At 42.4% G+C, this 22,027-nt stretch overlaps 1 protein-coding gene across 1 annotated transcript in view; it reads right to left on the bottom strand.

Moving 5' to 3' along the window:
- Positions 1-3,556: 3,556 nt before the first annotated feature.
- Positions 3,557-22,027, bottom strand: part of LOC138680785 (receptor-transporting protein 3-like) — a 98,904-nt gene continuing 80,433 nt past the window's right edge. Inside the window, exon 2 of the mRNA XM_069768041.1 lies at positions 3,557-4,407. Coding sequence (XP_069624142.1) covers positions 3,879-4,407 — 529 coding nt within the window. The 3' untranslated portion in view covers positions 3,557-3,878. The remainder of the gene's footprint in view (positions 4,408-22,027) is intronic.

The raw sequence follows: 22,027 nt of genomic DNA, 5'->3' as shown, positions 1-22,027 counted from the left end.
CAGTACTGCTCCTCCTGTCCTGTATATATACACTGCACAGTACTGCTCCTCCTGTATATATACACTGCACAGTACTGCTCCTCCTGTCCTGTATATATACACCGCACAGTACCACTCCTCCTGTATATATACACCGCACAGTACCACTCCTCCTGTCCTGTATATATACACCGCACAGTACCGCTCCTCCTGTCCTGTATATATACACTGCACAGTACCACTCCTCCTGTCCTGTATATATACACCGCACAGTACCACTCCTCCTGTCCTGTATATATACACTGCACAGTACTGCTCCTCCTGTCCTGTATATATACACTGCACAGTACTGCTCCTCCTGTCCTGTATATATACACTGCACAGTACCGCTCCTCCTGTCCTGTATATATACACCGCACAGTACCGCTCCTCCTGTCCTGTATATATACACTGCACAGTACTGCTCCTCCTGTCCTGTATATATACACTGCACAGTACTGCTCCTCCTGTCCTGTATATATACACTGCACAGTACCGCTCCTCCTGTCCTGTATATATACACTGCACAGTACCTCTCCTCCTGTCCTGTATATATACAATGCACAGCACCACTCCTCCTGTCCTGTATATATACACTGCACAGTACCACTCCTTGTTTCCTGTATATACAATGCACAGTACCACTCCTCCTGTCCTGTATATATACACTGCACAGTACCACTCCTCCTGTCCTGTATATATACACTGCACAGTACCGCTCCTACTGTCCTGTATATATACACTGCATAGTACCGCTCCTCCTGTCCTGTATATATACACTGCACAGTACCACTCCTCCTGTCCTGTATATATACACTGCACAGTACCGCTCCTCCTGTCCTGTATATTTACACTGCACAGTACTGCTCCTCCTGTCCTGTATATATACACTGCACAGTACTGCTCCTCCTGTATATATACACTGCACAGTACCTCTCCTCCTGTATATATACACTGCACAGTACCACTCCTCCTGTCCTGTATATATACACTGCACAGTACCGCTCCTCCTGTATATATACACTGCACAGTACCACTCCTCCTGTATATATACACTGCACAGTACCTCTTCTCCTATTCTGTATATATACACTGCACAGTACCTCTTCTCCTATCCTGTATATATGCACTGCACAGTACCATCACTCCCCTGTATATATACACTGCACAGTACCACTGCCCTGTATTATATACACTGCACAGTACTGCTCCTCCTGCCCTGTATATATACACTGCACAGTACCACTCCTCCTGTATATATACACCGCACAGTACCACTCCTCCTGTATATATACACCGCACAGTACCACTCCTCCTGTCCTGTATATATACACCGCACAGTACCGCTCCTCCTGTCCTGTATATATACACTGCACAGTACCACTCCTCCTGTCCTGTATATATACACCGCACAGTACCGCTCCTCCTGTCCTGTATATATACACCGCACAGTACCGCTCCTCCTGTCCTGTATATATACACTGCACAGTACTGCTCCTCCTGTCCTGTATATATACACTGCACAGTACCTCTCCTCCTGTCCTGTATATATACAATGCACAGTACCACTCCTTGTGTCCTGTATATACAATGCACAGTACCACTCCTCCTGTCCTGTATATATACACTGCACAGTACCACTCCTTGTGTCCTGTATATACAATGCACAGTACCACTCCTCCTGTCCTGTATATATACACTGCACAGTACCACTCCTCCTGTCCTGTATATATACACTGCACAGTACCGCTCCTCCTGTCCTGTATATATACACTGCATAGTACCGCTCCTCCTGTCCTGTATATATACACTGCACAGTACCACTCCTCCTGTCCTGTATATATACACTGCACAGTACCGCTCCTCCTGTCCTGTATATTTACACTACACAGTACTGCTCCTCCTGTCCTGTATATATACACTGCACAGTACTGCTCCTCCTGTCCTGTATATATACACTGCACAGTACTGCTCCTCCTTTATATATACACTGCACAGTACCTCTCCTCCTGTATATATACACTGCACAGTACCACTCCTCCTGTCCTGTATATATACACTGCACAGTACTGCTCCTCCTGTATATATACACTGCACAGTACCACTCCTCCTGTATATATACACTGCACAGTACCTCTTCTCCTATTCTGTATATATACACTGCACAGTACCTCTTCTCCTATCCTGTATATATGCACTGCACAGTACCATCACTCCCCTGTATATATACACTGCACAGTACCACTGCCCTGTATTATATACACTGCACAGTACTGCTCCTCCTGCCCTGTATATATACACTGCACAGTACCACTCCTCCTGTATATATACACTGCACAGTACCACTGCCCTGTATATATACACTGCACAGTATCACTGCCCTGTATATATACACTGCACAGTACCACTCCTCCTGTCCTGTATATATACACTGCACAGTACCACTCCTCCTGTCCTGTATATATACACTGTACAGTACCACTCCTCCTATCCTGTATATATACACTGCACAGTACTGCTCCTCCTGTCCTGTATATATACACTGCACAGTACCACTCCTCCTATCCTGTATATATACACTGCACAGTACCACTGCCCTGTATATATACACTGCACAGTACTGCTCCTCCTGTCCTGTATATATACACTGCACAGTACCACTCCTCCTATCCTGTATATATACACTGCACAGTACCATCACTCCCCTGTATATATACACTGCACAGTACCGCTCCTCCTGTCCTGTATATATACACTGTAGAATTTGCAATAGCTGTCACTCATGTTAGAAGTGAAATCTGGCATTGTACTATACCTAGATTTCTCTGCTGTATCTGGGCATCATGAATCGTGGTATGTGTTAAAGGGGCCCACTGAGACTCTTTTGCCCGGGGCCCTCAAAAACCTGGAGCCGGCCCTGGGGGTGGGTCACCGGGCCACGGCCGGCGCTGCAGCTGTTTAACGCTATTGACGTGCGGGCCCGCGTCCGCACGTCAATAGTTAACAGCCGCCATCCAATCTGAGGCTGGCAGCTGACGTCAGTCCCAGTGTGCATGTCGCCGGCGTCTAACATCATTGTCAGTCGCCAGCGAGTGCACGCTTCAGCTGCGTGGAGAGAGCAGGAGCGCGGTCAGGTAAGCAGAACTTGTTTTTTTTTGCAGTCCCGATCATGTGATGGTAACATTCACCGGCGAAACAATTTAACTTCTCCATCTGAGGTCTTATTCCTGCTTGGGGGGGGGGGCGCCAAGCTCGGGAACATTACCGGGGGGCAAAAGCTCTAGCTACGCCTCTGAATAGTAGACACCCACAGTTTTGTCCTAAATGAAATGCCCATTGAGGTCAGGAACTAAGCCATGCTGACAACGCATCCATATCACCCTCATGTTAATACCTACCGCCCTTGGCAGCTCCAACCTCCCTCTGATGCTGCTGTTTGCCTCCTCTTCTGGCAATGTCAGGAGGGATTCGTGGCCACAGGAGACAGATAACCTTTTCTTCTTCTATCATGCCATTCTAACCATTATAAAATAGAATCCAAGATTTATAAAGTCTTTAATGGACTGGATAACAATTACAAATTATACAGAATTTTGATCTGCATTACATACAACACACTGAATGTTTAGTTACAGCATCCATGAACAAATCACTGTAATTGCATCTGTGCTGCGTAAGGCCTCATGGACATGATTATATTGTGCCTTTGAGTAAAAAAAAATTGATAGCGTGATAATACTAGAAACATTGCTTCTAACAACCATACAGCAGCACATGACTCCTTAAAACAGATGCTAATGTACTACGTGTGACCTCTTCTGGGCCCCATACATACATTGAGACTACATATTTCCCTGCCATTATTTTGTGATAAAAAAAACAAAAAGCAACGAAAGAATCAGGAAAACTAGGCAAATAATGCAGCAAATGTCCTGTAATATATGACCGACTGTAGTGTCTCCATTTTGTTCTCCAACTCTTGAAGTATCTCGGTGTTGGAATACTTCTGGCGCTGGCATAGTGATCACTGTTTTTTCTCTATAGCCTGTATTCCAAGGACGCAGCTTCATCATATAAGCCTCGCAATACTTCTTTTCATGAGGTCCCTCTATGTGATCACTGTAAACCTCAGGCTCTAGTGGTGGTCTTGTAGGCTTCCACTTATAGATCTTGCTTAGGATTTTGCTGACTAGATTGATGATGATCCTCTTACTGTTCTCTTGGGAAATGTCAGGCTCTTCGAAAGTCGAAACATTGCACCGTCTACATCTTTGCCTGAAAATCTTCATATTCACAGTGCCGCATCTAGATCTTGTATTCCACCTTATCAAAAACAGAATATGTACTTGTGCCGAGTTCCACCGTCGGCCACAGCGTGAGCATTGGAAGCTAAAACAAGAAATAAAAATACAAATAAATATGACATAATAATATTGAGGTGACTATAACTATGTCTTGTGTAGTGTAATGAAATCACAAAAGTGTATTACTACATTGCATTTACTATTACTACTATGTGCCTGTACTGAAATTTGTTATTTTATTATTTATGCAATTAATACATTTGCTTATGTAAAAAATATATAGACAGAGTTGTACTACAGCCAAGGATAACAAAGCTTTGTGTATATTAGGCTGCCGTCACACTAGCAGTATTTGGTCAGTATTTTCTATCAGTATTTGTAAGGCCGGGTTCACATTGCGTTAACAGCAGCCCGTTCAACACATACGTTAACGGGCTGCTATTAACGCAAGTGCCAGTATGGCAGCGCGCTAGCGCAGATAGAGCGTCTGGTAGCTCTATCTGCGCTAGCGGTGATGGACCCGGAAATGCTGCAGCCTGTATCCCAGGGTTCGTCACTCAATGACGGCACATGGCTAGCGCACTCCCAAGATAAAGAAGAGATCCATAGATAAAAATGTATAAGTTTATTTCAGAATGATTAAAAATCGAAAACATAGACAAAGTTAAAAAAGCAAGATGTCACAAAAACTGGAGAGATGCTACCAGCACACAATTAAAGAAGTTGTCCACTACTATAAAGTTGTTTTTTTTTCATAAATCTTGCTATTATGTGCCACTGAAAACATCTACTGTGTTTATTTTAGCAATATTACCTGTTATCATGCTGTAGCAGCACATCTTCAGTGCTGGATTCAGCTCTCATGGGGTTAATTGACAACTGCCTTTCTCCTGAGTTATTGTGCTCTAATACTACAAGTTCCATGATGCTTTGCACTGCCACTAAGCCCAAACCTACCACACCTACTCCAAAAACACACCCAAACCCCTCCCTCCTCTATCTTCAAAAAGATTTGTGGTGTCATTTCTGTCCAACCTCCTCTTTTACATTTGTCCAACCCACACTCCATTACACACAGATAGATAGATAGATAGATAGATAGATAGATAGATAGATAGATAGATAGATAGATAGATAGATAGATAGATAGATAGATATTAGATTGATAGAGATAGATATTAGATAGATAGATGATAGATAGATAGATATATAGATATGGGATAGATAGATAGATATTAGATAGATATATAGATATTAGATAGATAGATAGATATTAGATAGATAGATATTAGATAGATATGGGATAGATAGATAGATAGATATTGCCATGGACTATAGCCCCCAACCTGAACCTGCCCCATCCACCTCCCCTATGCCATGGACTATAGCCCCCAACCTGGATCTGCCCCATCCACCTCCCCTATGCCATGGACTATAGCCCCCAACCTGGATCTGCCCCATCCACCTCCCCCACAGCTCCTACCCAACATCCCCACAGTCCCTATCCCTATTGCCTCTATACACTTGCTTTGGCAAAACTGATGTGTATTTGGTCCTGCCAATAAAGCTTCTTTGAATCTTGAATCTTGAATCTTGACATTAGATAGATAGATATTAGATAGATAGATATTAGATAGATAGATATTAGATAAATAGATAGATAGATATGGGATAGATAGATAGATAGATAGATAGATAGATAGATAGATAGATAGATAGATACATAGATAGATAGATAGATAGATAGATAGATAGATAGATAGATAGATAGATAGATAGATAGATAGATATTAGATAGATATGGGATAGATAGATATTAGATAGATAGATATTAGATAGATAGATATTAGATAGATATTAGATAGATAGATATGGGATAGATAGATAGATAGATAGATAGATAGATAGATAGATAGATAGATAGATAGATAGATATTAGATAGATATGGGATAGATAGATATTAGATAGATAGATATTAGATAGATAGATATTAGATAGATATTAGATAGATAGATATGGGATAGATAGATGTTAGATAGATATTAGATAGATAGATAGATATTAGATAGATAGATATTAGATAGATAGATAGATAGATAGATATGGGATAGACAGATAGATAGATAGATAGATAGATATTAGATAAATAGATAGATAGATATGGGATAGATAGATAGATAGATACATAGATAGATAGATAGATAGATAGATAGATAGATAGATAGATATTAGATAGATATGGTATAGATAGATATTAGATAGATAGATATTAGATAGATAGATATTAGATAGATATTAGATAGATAGATATGGGATAGATAGATAGATGTTAGATAGATATTAGATAGATAGATAGATAGATATTAGATAGATATTATATAGATAAATATTAGATAGATATTATATAGATAGATATTAGATAGATAGATATTAGAAAGATAGATAGATATGGGATAGATAGATAGATATTAGATAGATAGATATTAGATAGATAGATAGATAGAGATAGATATTAGATAGATAAATGATAGATAGATAGATATGGGATAGATAAATAGATAGATATTAGATAGATAGATATTAGATAAATACAGTTAGGGCCAGAAATATTTGGACAGTGACACAATTTTCGCAAGTTGGGCTCTGCATGCCACCACATTGGATTTGAAATGAAACCTCTACAACAGAATTCAAGTGCAGATTGTAACGTTTAATTTGAAGGGTTGAACAAAAATATCTGATAGAAAATGTAGGAATTGTACACATTTCTTTACAAACACTCCACATTTTAGGAGGTCAAAAGTAATTGGACAAATAAACATAACCCAAACAAAATATTTTTATTTTCAATATTTTGTTGCAAATCCTTTGGAGGCAATCACTGCCTTAAGTCTGGAACCCATGGACATCACCAAACGCTGGGTTTCCTCCTTCTGAATGCTTTGCCAGGCCTTTACAGCCGCAGCCTTCAGGTCTTGCTTGTTTGTGGGTCTTTCCGTCTTAAGTCTGGATTTGAGCAAGTGAAATGCATGCTCAATTGGGTTTAGATCTGGAGATTGACTTGGCCATTGCAGAATGTTCCACTTTTTGGCACTCATGAACTCCTGGGTAGCTTTGGCTGTATGCTTGGGGTCATTGTCCATCTGTACTATGAAGCGCCGTCCAATCAACTTTGCAGCATTTGGCTGAATCTGGGCTGAAAGTATATCCCGGTACACTTCAGAATTCATCTGGCTACTCTTGTCTGCTCTTATGTCATCAATAAACACAAGTGACCCAGTGCCATTGAAAGCCTTGCATGCCCATGCCATCACGTTGCCTCAACCATGTTTTACAGAGTATGTGGTGTGCCTTGGATCATGTGCCGTTCCCTTTCTTCTCCAAACTTTTTTCTTCCCATCATTCTGGTACAGGTTGATCTTTGTCTCATCTGTCCATAGAATACTTTTCCAGAACTGAGCTGGCTTCTTGAGGTGTTTTTCTGCAAATTTAACTCTGGCCTGTCTATTTTTGGTATTGATGAATGGTTTGCATCTAGATGTGAACCCTTTGTATTTACTGTCATGGAGTCTTCTCTTTACTGTTGACTTAGAGACAGATACACCTACTTCACTGAGAGTGTTCTGGACTTCAGTTGATGTTGTGAACGGGTTCTTCTTCACCAAATTAAGTATGCGGCGATCATCCACCACTGTTGTCTTCCGTGGACGCCCAGGCCTTTTTGAGTTCCCAAGCTCACCAGTCAATTCCTTTTTTCTCAGAATGTACCCAACTGTTGATTTTGCTACTCCAAGCATGTCTGCTATCTCTCTGATGGATTTTTTCTTTTTTTTCAGCCTCAGGATGTTCTGCTTCACCTCAATTGAGAGTTCCTTTGACCGCATGTTGTCTGCTCACAGCAACAGCTTCCAAATGCAAAACCACACACCTGGAATCCACCCCTGACCTTTTAACTACTTCATTGATTACAGGTTAATGAGGGAGACGCCTTCAGAGTTAATTGCAGCCCTTAGAGTCCATTGTCCAATTACTTTTGGTCCCTTGAAAAAGAGGACGCTATGCATTACAGAGCTATGATTCCTAAACCCTTTCTCCGATTTGGATGTGGAAAATATCATATTGCAGCTGGGAGTGTGCACTTTCAGCCCATATCTATTATATAAAGCTGAATGTGTGTGTGTGTGTGTGTGTGTGTATGTGTGTGTGTGTGTGTGTGTGTGTGTGTATGTATGTATGTATGTATGTATGTCCGGGATTGGCATCTGCACCGTCGCAGCTACAGCCACAAAATTTTGCACAGTCGCACGTCTGGACCCCGAGAGCGTCATAGGCTATGTTGTGAGGCGAAATTTTAACCCCGCACGTTCCAATTCACCAAACAATTTTGCCCCTATCTACATAATGGGGAAAAAAGTGAAAGGAAAAGTGTTGGAGGCGTCGTAGCTACAGCCACAAAATTTTGCACAGTCACACGTCTGGACCCTGAGAGCGTCATAGGCTATGTTGTGAGGTGAAATTTTAACCCCGTGCATTCCAATTCACTAAACAATTTTGCCCCTATCTACATAATGGGGAAAAAGTGAAATGAAAAGTGTTGGAGGCGTCGTAGCTACAGCCACAAAATTTTTCACAGTCACACGTCTGGACCCTGAGAGCATCATAGGCTACGTTGTGAGGTGAAATTTTAACCCTGCGCTTTCCAATTCACCAAACAATTTTGTCCCTATCTACATAATGGGAAAAAATGAAAGGAAAAGTGTAGGAGGCAAATTGACAGCTGCCAGATGTGAACAAGGGGGACTTAAAGAATGAGAGCGATGGCGCCAAAGTATATACCGTACAGTTGCTAAGGTGGGGCCCCGACATGGGATACTCACCACACAGGGGGATATGAACACACACAAAATGCGCCACACACTACCACGTGCTTGAACACATATTACCCTCAGCACACATTTCACCACAAATACACCAACCTCGCCACATAAAAATCGAAACACAAAAGTCGCCGCTCAAAACTCGCCACGCGCAGAACTCGCCACATGCAAAAACTAGGCTCTTGCAAAACTCGCCACAAGTGCAAAACTCACCTCATGGAAAACTCGCCACACACAAAACTTGCACACGTGGAAAAATTGCCACATGTACAAAAGCTGCAACACATGCAAAAGTTGCCTCACACAAAACTTGCACATACTCAAAAGGCACCACACATAAAACTCGCCACACGCAAAACTCGCCATGCGCAAAACTTGCTGCACACAACTTGCTACACTAACCTGTCACATGCAACTCGACACACAAAAAGTTGCTACACGCATGTTGCCACACAAAACTCATCTCACAAAAGTCGCTACATGCATGTCGCCACACGCAACTCAACACACACAACTTAACAAACGAAACTCGCCCTAAAACACACACAAGTCTGGTATTATCCTTCAAAAATAAAAATCTGATTAATAAGCAGACAAACTACAAGAGCAACACATGTACCATATAGGAAATACGGCAGCTGTCAGTCACATGACCTGTCTATTATGTGTATGTGTGAGCTAATATATACTGCCAGGGGGAGGGCTTCCTGTTGGCTGGGGATTTATCAGGCTGCCAAATTAGCTTACAAATACTGAGGTAAAAATACTGAGCAAATAACGTGTGAACGAGGTCTAATACAGGAGGAGATGACACACAGGTATATACTATATACAGGAGAGATGACACACAAGTATATACTATATAGAGGAGGAGATGACATACAGGTACATACTATATACAGGATGAGATGACATACAGGTATATACTATATACAGGAGGAGATTACACACAGATATATACTATAAACAGGGGAGATGACACACAGTTATATACTATATACAGGAGGAGATGACATACAGGTATATACTATATATAGAAGGAGATGACATACAGGTATATACTATATACAGGGGAGATGACACACAGCAGGTATATACTATATACAGGGGAGATTACATACAGGTATATACTATATACAGGAGATGACATACAGGTGTATACTATATATAAGGGAGATGACAAACATGTATATACTGAGGTGAAAATGAGAGGTGCGAGGTGAAAATGAAAAGGTGTGAGTGCAAAATGAGAAGAGTGAGGGAAAATAGTGGAGTGATCAGAAAATGACAGATGTGAGGTCAAAATGACAAGTGTTAGGGGGGAATGAGAGGAGTGAGGGAGAAAATGAGAGGTGTGAGAGGAGAGAGAAAATGAGAGATGTGAGGGGGGGAAATGAAAGATGTGATTGGGAAAATGAGAGGTGTGATGGGAAAATAAGAGAAGTGAGGTGCTATAACTAACCACAGATATTTACTATATACAGGAGGAGATGACATACAGGTATATACTATATATAGAAGGAGATGACATACAGGTATATACTATATGCAGGGGAGATGACACAGCAGGTATATACTATATACAGGGGAGATTACATACAGGTATATACTATATACAGGAGATGACATACAGGTGTATACTATATATAAGGGAGATGACAAACATGTATATACTGAGGTGAAAATGAGAGGTGTGAGGTGAAAATGAAAAGGTGTGAGTGCAAAATGAGAGGAGTGAGGGAAAATAGTGGAGTGATCGGAAAATGACAGATGTGAGGTCGAAATGACAAGTGTTAGGGGGGAATGAGAGGAGTGAGGGAGAAAATGAGAGATGTGAGGGGGAAAATGAAAGACGTGATTGGGAAAATGAGAGGCGTGATGGGAAAATAAGAGAAGTGAGGTGCTATAACTAACCACAGATATTTACTATGCCCAGGCAACGCCGGGCTCTTCAGCTAGTCTAATATATAAAGCTGAATGTGTGTGTGTATGTGTGTGTGTGTGTGTGTGTGTGTGTGTGTGTGTGTATGTATGTATGTATGTCCGGGATTGGCATCTGCACCGTCGCAGCTACAGCCACAAAATTTTGCACAGTCTCACGTCTGGACCCCGAGAGCGTCATAGGCTATGTTGTGAGGCGAAATGTTAACCCCGCGCGTTCCAATTCACCAAACAATTTTGCCCCTATCTACATTATGGGGAAAAAAGTGAAAGGAAAAGTGTTGGAGGCATCACAGCTACAGCCACAAAATTTTGCACAGTCACACGTCTGGACCCTGAGAGCGTTATAGGCTATGTTGTGAGGTGAAATTTTAACCCCGCGCTTTCCAATTCACCAAACAATTTTGCCCCTATCTACATAATGGGGAAAAAGTGAAAGGAAAAGTGTTGGAGGCGTCGCAGCTAGAACCACAAAATTTTGCACAGCCACAAAATTTTGCACAGTCACACGTCTGGACCCCGAGAGCGTAATATGCTATGTTATGAGGTGAAATTTTAACCCCGCGCTTTCCAATTCACCAAACAATTTTGCCCCTATCTACATAATGGGGAAAAGTGAAAGGAAAAGTGTTGGAGGCAAATTGACAGCTGCCAGATGTGAACAATGGGAACTTAAAGAATAAGAGCGATGGCGCCAAAGAGTATATACCGTACAGTTGCTAAGGTGGGGCCCCGACATGGGATGCTCACCACACACAGGGATATGAACACACACACAAAATGCGCCACAAACTATAACGTGTGAACGAGGTCTACTACAGGAGGAGATGACACACAGTTATATACTATATACAGGGGAGATGACACACAGATATATACTATATACAGGAGAGATGACACACAGGTATATACTATATAGAGGAGGAGATGACATACAGGTACATACTATATACAGGAGGAGATGACATACAGGTACAGTGGGGCAAAAAAGTATTTAGTCAGTCAGCAATAGTGCAAGTTCCACCACTTAAAAAGATGAGAGGCGTCTGTAATTTACATCATAGGTAGACCTCAACTATGGGAGACAAACTGAGAAAAAAAAATCCAGAAAATCACATTGTCTGTTTTTTTATCATTTTTTTTGCATATTATGGTGGAAAATAAGTATTTGGTCAGAAACAAACAATTAAGATTTCTTGCTCTCACAGACCTGTAACTTCTTCTTTAAGAGTCTCCTCTTTCCTCAACTCATTACCTGTAGTAATGGCACCTGTTTAAACTTGTTATCAGTATAAAAAGACACCTGTGCACACCCTCAAACAGTCTGACTCCAAACTCCACTATGGTGAAGACCAAAGAGCTGTTAAAGGACACCAGAAACAAAATTGTAGCCCTGCACCAGGCTGGGAAGACTGAATCTGCAATAGCCAACCAGCTTGGAGTGAAGAAATCAACAGTGGGAGCAATAATTAGAAAATGGAAGACATACAAGACCACTGATAATCTCCCTCGATCTGGGGCTCCACGCAAAATCCCACTCCGTGGGGTCAGAATGATCACAAGAACGGTGAGCAAAAATCCCAGAACCACGCGGGGGGACCTAGTGAATGAACTGCAGAGAGCTGGGACCAATGTAACAAGGCCTACCATAAGTAACACACTACGCCACCATGGACTCAGATCCTGCAGTGCCAGACGTGTCCCACTGCTTAAGCCAGTACATGTCCGGGCCCGTCTGAAGTTTGCTAGAGAGCATTTGGATGATCCAGAGGAGTTTTGGGAGAATGTCCTATGGTCTGATGAAACCAAACTGGAACTGTTTGGTAGAAACACAACTTGGCGTGTTTGGAGGAAAAAGAATACTGAGTTGCATCCATCAAACACCATACCTACTGTAAAGCATGGTGGTGGAAACATCATGCTTTGGGGCTGTTTCTCTGCAAAGGGGCCAGGACGACTGATCCGGGTACATGAAAGAATGAATGGGGCCATGTATCGTGAGATTTTGAGTGCAAACCTTCTTCCATCAGCAAGGGCATTGAAGATGAAACGTGGCTGGGTCTTTCAACATGACAATGATCCAAAGCACACCGCCAGGGCAACGAAGGAGTGGCTTCGTAAGAAGCATTTCAAGGTCCTGGAGTGGCCTAGCCAGTCTCCAGATCTCAACCCTATAGAAAACCTTTGGAGGGAGTTGAAAGTCCGTGTTGCCAAGCGAAAAGCCAAAAACATCACTGCTCTAGAGGAGATCTGGATGGAGGAATGGGCCAACATACCAACAACAGTGTGTGGCAACCTTGTGAAGACTTACAGAAAACGTTTGACCTCTGTCATTGCCAACAAAGGATATATTACAAAGTATTGAGATGAAATTTTGTTTCTGACCAAATACTTATTTTCCACCATAATATGCAAATAAAATGTTAAAAAAACAGACAATGTGATTTTCTGGATTTTTTTTTCTCAGTTTGTCTCCCATAGTTGAGGTCTACCTATGATGTAAATTACAGACGCCTCTCATCTTTTTAAGTGGTGGAACTTGCACTATTGCTGACTGACTAAATACTTTTTTGCCCCACTGTATATACTATATACAGGAGGAGATTACACACAGGTATATACTATATACAGGAGCAGATGACCTACAGGTATATACTATATACAGGAGGAGATGACACACAGATATATACTATATACAGGGGAGATGACACACAGGTATATACTATATGCAGGAGGAGATGACATACAGGTATATACTATATATAGGAGATGACATACAGGTATATACTATATACAGGGGAGATGACACACAGGTATATACTATATACAGGGGAGATGACATACAGGTATATACTATATACAGGAGATGACATACAGGTGTATACTATATATAAGGGAGATGACAAACATGTATATACTGAGGTGAAAATGAGAGGTGTGAGGTGAAAATGAAAAGGTGTGAGTGCAAAATGAGAGGAGTGAGGGAAAATAGTGGAGTGATCGGAAAATGACAGATGTGAGGTCGAAATGAGAAGTGTTAGGGGGGAATGAGAGGAGTGAGGAAGAAAATGAGATGTGTGAGGGAGAAAATGAGAGATGTGAGGGGGAAAATGAAAGATGTGATTGGGAAAATGAGAGGCGTGATGAGAAAATAAGAGAAGTGAGGTGCTATAACTAACCACAGATATTTACTATGCCCAGGCAACGCCGGGCTCTTCAGCTAGTTATATATATAATTGTATTTCTGAACATGTTTTTGTAAACAGCTAAAATAACAAAACTTGTGTCACTGTCCAAATATTTCTGGCCCTAACTGTAGATAGATAGATATGGGATAGATAGATAGATAGATAGATAGATAGATAGATAGATAGATAGATAGATAGATAGATAGATAGATAGATATTAGATAGATAGATATATAGATATTAGATAGATATGGGATAGATAGATATTAGATAGATAGATAGATATTTTTTCTCGTTGCCAATCAACGAGAAAAAAACTAATATCATGGTGTTCCAGAAAAGAAAGCAGAAACCCACTAGCAATCCTACCTTTATGATAGACAACCGTCCACTGACTGAAACCAACAGGTACACCTACCTGGGCCTAGAACTCAGCCAGTCAGGGAGCTTCAAGCAAGCCATAGAGTCACTAAAAGACAAGGCATCCAAAGCCTTCTATGCCATCAGAAGGCATCTGTACCACCTCAAGGCACCAGTAACCGTATGGCTAAAAATTTTTGACTCCATCATTGCCCCAATTCTTCTATACGGTAGTGAGGTCTGGGGCCCAGTCTCATACCCAAACTGGTCAAAGTGGGACGCTGGGCCGACAGAAATATTCCACCTAGAGTTCTGCAAGCATCTTCTCCAAGTCCATCGGAGCACATCAAATAGCGCCTGCCGAGCAGAGCTGGGCAGATTCCCACTACACATCGCAATAAAGAAGAAGGCGCTGTCATTCAAGGCTCATCTACAAAGTAGCAGTCCCAGTTCCTACCATCACAAAGCCTTCCTACACTAGGAAGCCTCAGGAAGCCTCCCAAGAAAAAGTACCCAAAGCCAGTCTGACCAAGCCATCAACCTCCATGGCCTGACAAAAGGTGATATCCAGAAAATGGTACACAAAGTCAAAGAGGAATATCTCAGCATCTGGAGGAACGACATAAACAAATCCCAGAAACTGACAATATACCGGAATCTACAGAGGGAGTACAAACTGGCCCCATATCTAGAGAAACTAGAAAACCCCAAAGATCGACAGATCTTTAGCCGGTACAGACTGAGCGCCCACAGCCTACTCATCGAGTTCGGGCGGCACCGACAGAACTACAAGCCTCGAGAGAGCAGACTCTGCCAGCAGTGCCCCCAGGAGGCCATGGAGGATGAGGCCCACTTCCTGCTGAGGTGCCCCAAATACTCCGCAGTGAGGGACACTCACTTCAAGAGACTGTCTGATCTCCTCCAAGACTTCACCTCCAAGGAGGAGGAAGAGAAACTGCCGATAATACTGGGGGAAGAGGAAAGTGCAGTGGCCGTAGCAGCGGAATATGTCAGTGCCTGCCACAGACTAAAAGGAGCCTGATATGTCATGGACTCCTGTATCCCAACACTGGACAAATCCCTATCCCCCGACTAAAGAGCCTGATATGTCATGGACTCCTATACCCCACCCTGGAAACATCCCCCTATCCACCTCTCGTGTCTCCCCTTTTCCCCATAGTTTGTAAGCTTGCGAGCAGGGCCCTCACTCCTCCTGGTATCTGTTTTGAACTGTATTTCTGTTATGATGTAATGTTTATTGTCTGTACAAGTCCCCTCTATAATTTGTAAAGCGCTGCGGAATATGTTGGCGCTATATAAATAAAATTATTATTATTATTATATTATTATCCCCTATCCTCTAAAAGGAATTTGAAATTAACTAAACTAAATTATTCCCTTTCCAACGTGTCACAAACAGGTGGACAAGCAGTATTTTCTGGGTTGAAGATTTGAGGTGGCTCATTCTGCATGCATATAGCAGTGCAAATTTATTTTTCTCCCCCTTTTTTGTGTTTTTAATTTTTATTGAGGTCCTATAAAAGGGAAATAGCATCTTTTTTTTTGTCCCCTCATTTCTAAAACTTCATTCTTCTTTTAGTATGGCTTTGCTTGTTAAATTGTGTTCTCTTTATACAATACAAAGAATGGGAAGATATACGCCTGCTTTGTGGACTTTAAAAAGGCCTTTGATTCAGTGTGGCACCCGGGCTTATTCCTGAAACTGCTGGAGAGTGGAATAGGAGGAAAGACCTACGATGTCATCAAAAGCTCCTACACCGAGAACCGCTGCAGCGTGAGTGTGAGCGGCAAAAGAACGGCTTTTTTCCAGCAGAGCCGCGGAGTAAGACAAGGCTGCAGCCTAAGCCCAACGCTCTTCAACATCTACATCAACGAGCTGGCTACCGCCCTGGAATCCTCCTCAGCACCAGGACTCACCCTCCACGACGCTCAGGTGAAATTCCTGCTGTATGCAGATGACCTGCTGCTGCTGTCACCAACCGAGAAAGGCCTCCAGGACAACCTGAAAATCCTAGAGAAATTCAGCTCCACCTGGGCCCTACCGGTCAACCTAAAGAAAACCAACACCATGGTGTTCCAGAGGAGAAAGAGAAGATCAGACCAACACCCATCATTTATCCTCAACAACTGCGACCTCACAGGAACGGACAAATATACCTACCTGGGCCTAGAGATTCACCGGTCAGGGAACTTCAAACAAGCCATAGAGACCCTGAAAGACAAGGCCTGCAAAACCTTCTATGCCATCCGAAGGACACTCTACCATCTGAAGCCACCAGTGAGGGTCTGGCTAAAAATCTTCGACTCCATCATCGCCCCAATCCTCCTGTATGGCAGCGAAGTCTGGGGTCCTCACACCTACCCAGACTGGTCAAAGTGGGACTCCAGTCCAACAGAAATATTCCACCTGGAATTCTGCAAGCACCTTCTCCAGGTCCATCGGAGCACCTCCAACAGTGCTTGTCGGGCCGAGCTGGGCAGATTCCCTCTACACCTGACAGTTCTAAAGAGGGCGCTGTCATTCCGGGCTCACCTGCATAGGAGCAATCCAAGCTCCCATCACCATAAAGCCCTGATACATGAAGGTGAAACAGAAAAACCAGAACCCCCGGAACAGCCCAGCCAAACCCAACCGGAGCAGAACACCAATCACAACAACCTGACAAAAGCCGGAATTAGGAAGATGGCAGATGAAGGCCAGGAGAGGTATGTCAGTGACTGGAAGAATGATATCATCAGCTCACAGAAACTGACCATGTACCGGAGCCTACAGAGAGACTACAGACTGGCCCCATATCTGGAGAAACTCCCGGACCCCAGAGACCGCCAGATCCTGAGCTGATATAGACTCAGTGCCCACAGTCTGGCCATCGAATGTGGCCGACACAGGCAGAGCTACAAGCCCAGGGAGGAAAGACTGTGCCAACACTGTGATCAGGAGGCCATAGAGGACGAAACCCACTTCCTGCTACACTGCTCCAAATACTCAGCAGTGAGGGACACTCACTTCAGGAGACTCTCACATCTCTTCCCAGACTTCATCACCATGAAGGAGGAAGAGAAAACATATATCTTGCTGGTAGAAGAAGAGAGAGCGGTGGAGATAGCAGCGCGGTATGTGAGCGAATGCCATAGACTGCGAGAAAGAGAACTATGATGCCATGGACTATAGCCCCCAACCTGGATCTGCCCCATCCACCTCCCCTATGCCATGGACTATAGCCCCCACAATGGACCTGCCCCATCCACCTCCCCTATGCCATGGACTATAGCCCCCAACCTGAACCTGCCCCATCCACCTCCCCTATGCCATGGACTATAGCCCCCAACCTGGATCTGCCCCATCCACCTCCCCTATGCCATGGACTATAGCCCCCAACCTGGATCTGCCCCATCCACCTCCCCCCACAGCTCCTACCCAACATCCCCTCAGTCCCTATCCCTATTGCCTCTATACACTTGCTTTGGCAAAACTGATGTGTATTTGGTCCTGCCAATAAAGCTTCTTTGAATCTTGAATCTTGAATCTTTGAAATTCCCTGGACCTCTATATGCCCCCCTCCCCCACCCCCGTATTTTTACCATATGCTTTGGCAATGCTAACATATACTTAGTCCTGCCAATAAAGCTCATTTGAATTGAATTGATATTAGATAGATAGATATTAGATAGATAGATGATAGATAGATAGATAGATATTAGATAGATAAATAGATAGATATATATGGGATAGATAGATAGACAGATATTAGATAGATAGATAGATAGATAGATAGATAGATAGATAGATAGATAAATAGATAGATAGATATGGTTAACCCCTTTACCCCCAAGGGTGGTTTGCACGTTATGGACCGGGCCAATTTTTACAATTCTGACCACTGTCCTTTTATGAGGTTATAACTCTGGAACGCTTCAACGGATGCCGGTGATTCTGACATTGTTTTCTCGAGACATATTGTACTTCATGATAGTGGTAAAATTTATTTGATATTACCTGCGTTTAAAGTTTTTTTTTTCATAAATCTTGCTATTATGTGCCACTGAAAACATCTACTGTGTTTATTTTAGCAATATTACCTGTTATCATGCTGTAGCAGCACATCTTCAGTGCTGGATTCAGCTCTCATGGGGTTAATCGACAACTTCCTTTCTCCTGACTTATTGTGCTCTAATACTACAAGTTCCATGATGCTTTGCACTGCCACTAAGCCCGAACCTACCACACCCACTCCAAAAACACACCCAAACCCCTCCCTCCTCTCCCTCCTCTCTCTTCAAAAAGATTTGTGATGTCATTTCTGTCCAACTCCTCTTTTACATTTGTCCAACCCACACTCCATTACACAGAGATAGATAGATAGATAGATAGATAGATAGATAGATAGATAGATAGATAGATAGATAGATAGATATGGGATAGATATTAGATAGATAGATATTAGATAGATATTAGATAAATAGATAGATAGATATTATATAGATAGATATTATATAAATAGATTTTAGATAGATAGATATTAGATAGATAGATAGATAGATAGATAGATAGATAGATAGATAGATAGATATGGGATAGATAGATAGATATTAGATAAATAGATAGATAGATAGATATGGGATAGATAGATAGATAGATAGATAGATAGATAGATAGATAGATATTAGATAGATAGATAGATAGATAGATAGATAGATATTAGATAGATAGGGGATAGATAGATATTAGATAGATATTAGATAGATAGATGATTGATAGATAGATAGATATTAGATAGATAGATATTAGATAGATAGATATTAGATAGATAAATAGATAGATATGGGATAGATAGATAGATAGATAAATATTAGATAGATAGATAGATATTACCCGCCCACCATTCCTAGGAGTAAGAAGCAATGAACATGAGCTCCTGAATTTCCATCACTTTATACCTTGTAATGAGTCAACTGTAAGACAAAACCTGGAAAAACTCAACTCCGTGGAACATAAAAGTGATCTGGACTGAACTGGACTTTACATTTTATGAAAAAAGGAAGAATTGGAGGATTTAAAGGACAAAACAAGAATCTCCTGGAGGACACAGACTGGAAGCAGCCGACATCATACATCTGACATCCTGATACCTGGACCTATAGAAGGTAGGAGAATTCTTTAACTACAACACAACCTATAGACGTGCTACAAATTAATCTTCTTAGAAACAAGGATTATAATTAACATATAACTACAAAATGGAAAACACAAATTTAGAACATGTAAGTGAACAAAGCCCAGAGCCAGAGACACAGGAATGCTGGGGGCCAGATCAGGAGATAACACAGGGGGGCAATAAATCCAAGATGGACTACGTTAGAGAGAATCCAGAGACTCTTTATGCAGATTTCACAAAGAAAGAACCAAAAAGAAAAACCAACGTATTATTCTATACAGAACAACCCTCAGCCTGGCGCACTGCGCTGTGCAAACGATACAAACATGTATCTAAAACCAACGATAAAGGTGTCCAGCAGATTAAAATTACCAGCCAAGCAGAGGACACCAATGCGCTCACCATACTCCTATACAAAAATGGCACAGTCATGGCGCAGGGCACGGAGGAGATTCTGCAGCAATTTGAAAATTGTTTCTCCGATATCAAAGAGCAGGCACAAACCTATAAAGGACTACAAGCCCCAGCAGCTACCTCTAATGCTCACATAGGGATTCCCAGACAGAGCCGCCTAACCCCGACACTTCACACCTCTCGCCCGATAACATCAGAGACTTCTTATCTCAACTAGAAAGAGACTTGGTCCAACTGAAATTAGCATGTGAAAGAAACTCACAAAGCAATGCAAATTACCAAGCAGCAAATGACACAGCCATACAGAAAATAAGGGAGGAAATGTGTGAAATGAAGTGTCAATACAAGGCAGCACTACAGGAAATGGGGGAACTGAAAAAAGACAATGATCAACTCCGAAAGGAGATTAGAGAATTAAAAGCCCATAGCCCTGGTCATCTGAACCAGCAGGGGGCAACGAAAACAAGCCAGAGAGCAGACAACATGGCCACCACTGAACAGAATGTAGAGACACCAAACAGCATTAAAATAATAACCAACAATATGATGGAAGAGAGAAAAGAACCAGCCACCAGCAAAGCCAGCACCACAGACCCCCATCAGCAGCACCGTAGCCCACCCAAGACATCACAAAGTCCTGATACTGTCCTAATAATGGACTCAAATCCTGAAACCAGAGAGATGGAAGAGAGAACAGAACCAGCCACCAGCAAAGCCAGCACCACAGACCCTCGTCAGCAGCACCGTAGACCACCCAAGACATCACAAAGTCCTGATACTGTCCTAATAATGGACTCAAATCCTGAAACCAGAGAGATGGAAGAGAGAACAGAACCAGCCACCAGCAAAGCCAGCACCACAGACCCTCGTCAGCAGCACCGTAGCCCACCCAAGACATCACAAAGTCCCGATATTGTCCTAATAATTGACTCAAATGGGAAGTACCTAAATACACAGCGGCTATTCCCAGGAAAACAGGTCCGTACAATCCGCTGTGCAAGTATTGAACAGGTGACAGAGGTCATCAGTAGACCACGGTTTACCAACCCAAAGCACATTATTATACACACGGGTACAAACAATCGGCCAGACCAGCAGATCGCAAAACAACTGATCAACCTGGCAAAGATGGCAAAACTAAAATTCCGGGACAGTAAAATCATTCTGTCGTCGCTGCTTCCAAGAAAGGACATACCCAGGCAAACCACCCAAGCCATCAATGCAGAACTGACTGAAAAGATCAAGACTGTGCCAAACGTGACCCTGGCACAACACCTCTCCATAAACAACAGTCACCTGCACGATGATAAACACCTCAACAAACAAGGGGTCAGCCTCCTGGCCAAAGAGCTGAAGGACATCGTGCTAAACAGAGACCCCGGGCCTGGATTCAACAGTGGCCATAATCACACTGAAAGACCCCCGAGAACGATAAAGCAGAAAACCCCAAGGCTACCTCCTGAAGCTGGAAACAAAGCTCTTCACCCAGTGTCAGACCATCGGAGGTGGAGACCTCCACCGAGGAGACCACCAAGCCCACACAGATACATGCAGAGCAGAGATAGGAATGAGATAATAAACCTGCTCAATGCACTGCGCAGAATAATAATGTGACTGGATGGAACCAAGCACTTCTATAAAACTGTCAGAAATCCAGTTTGTCCCACACAGCCATACTCATTACAAGGTATATACACACAAACCACACAGAAGAATGTCTTCACTTACAATCAGCAGCTGGAATATC

Source organism: Ranitomeya imitator, chromosome 5 (assembly GCF_032444005.1).
Source record: "Ranitomeya imitator isolate aRanImi1 chromosome 5, aRanImi1.pri, whole genome shotgun sequence".
Taxonomy (NCBI): domain Eukaryota; kingdom Metazoa; phylum Chordata; class Amphibia; order Anura; family Dendrobatidae; genus Ranitomeya; species Ranitomeya imitator.
The sequence above is the reverse complement of the archived record's forward strand: the minus strand, read 5'-3'. Positions and strand labels throughout refer to the sequence as shown.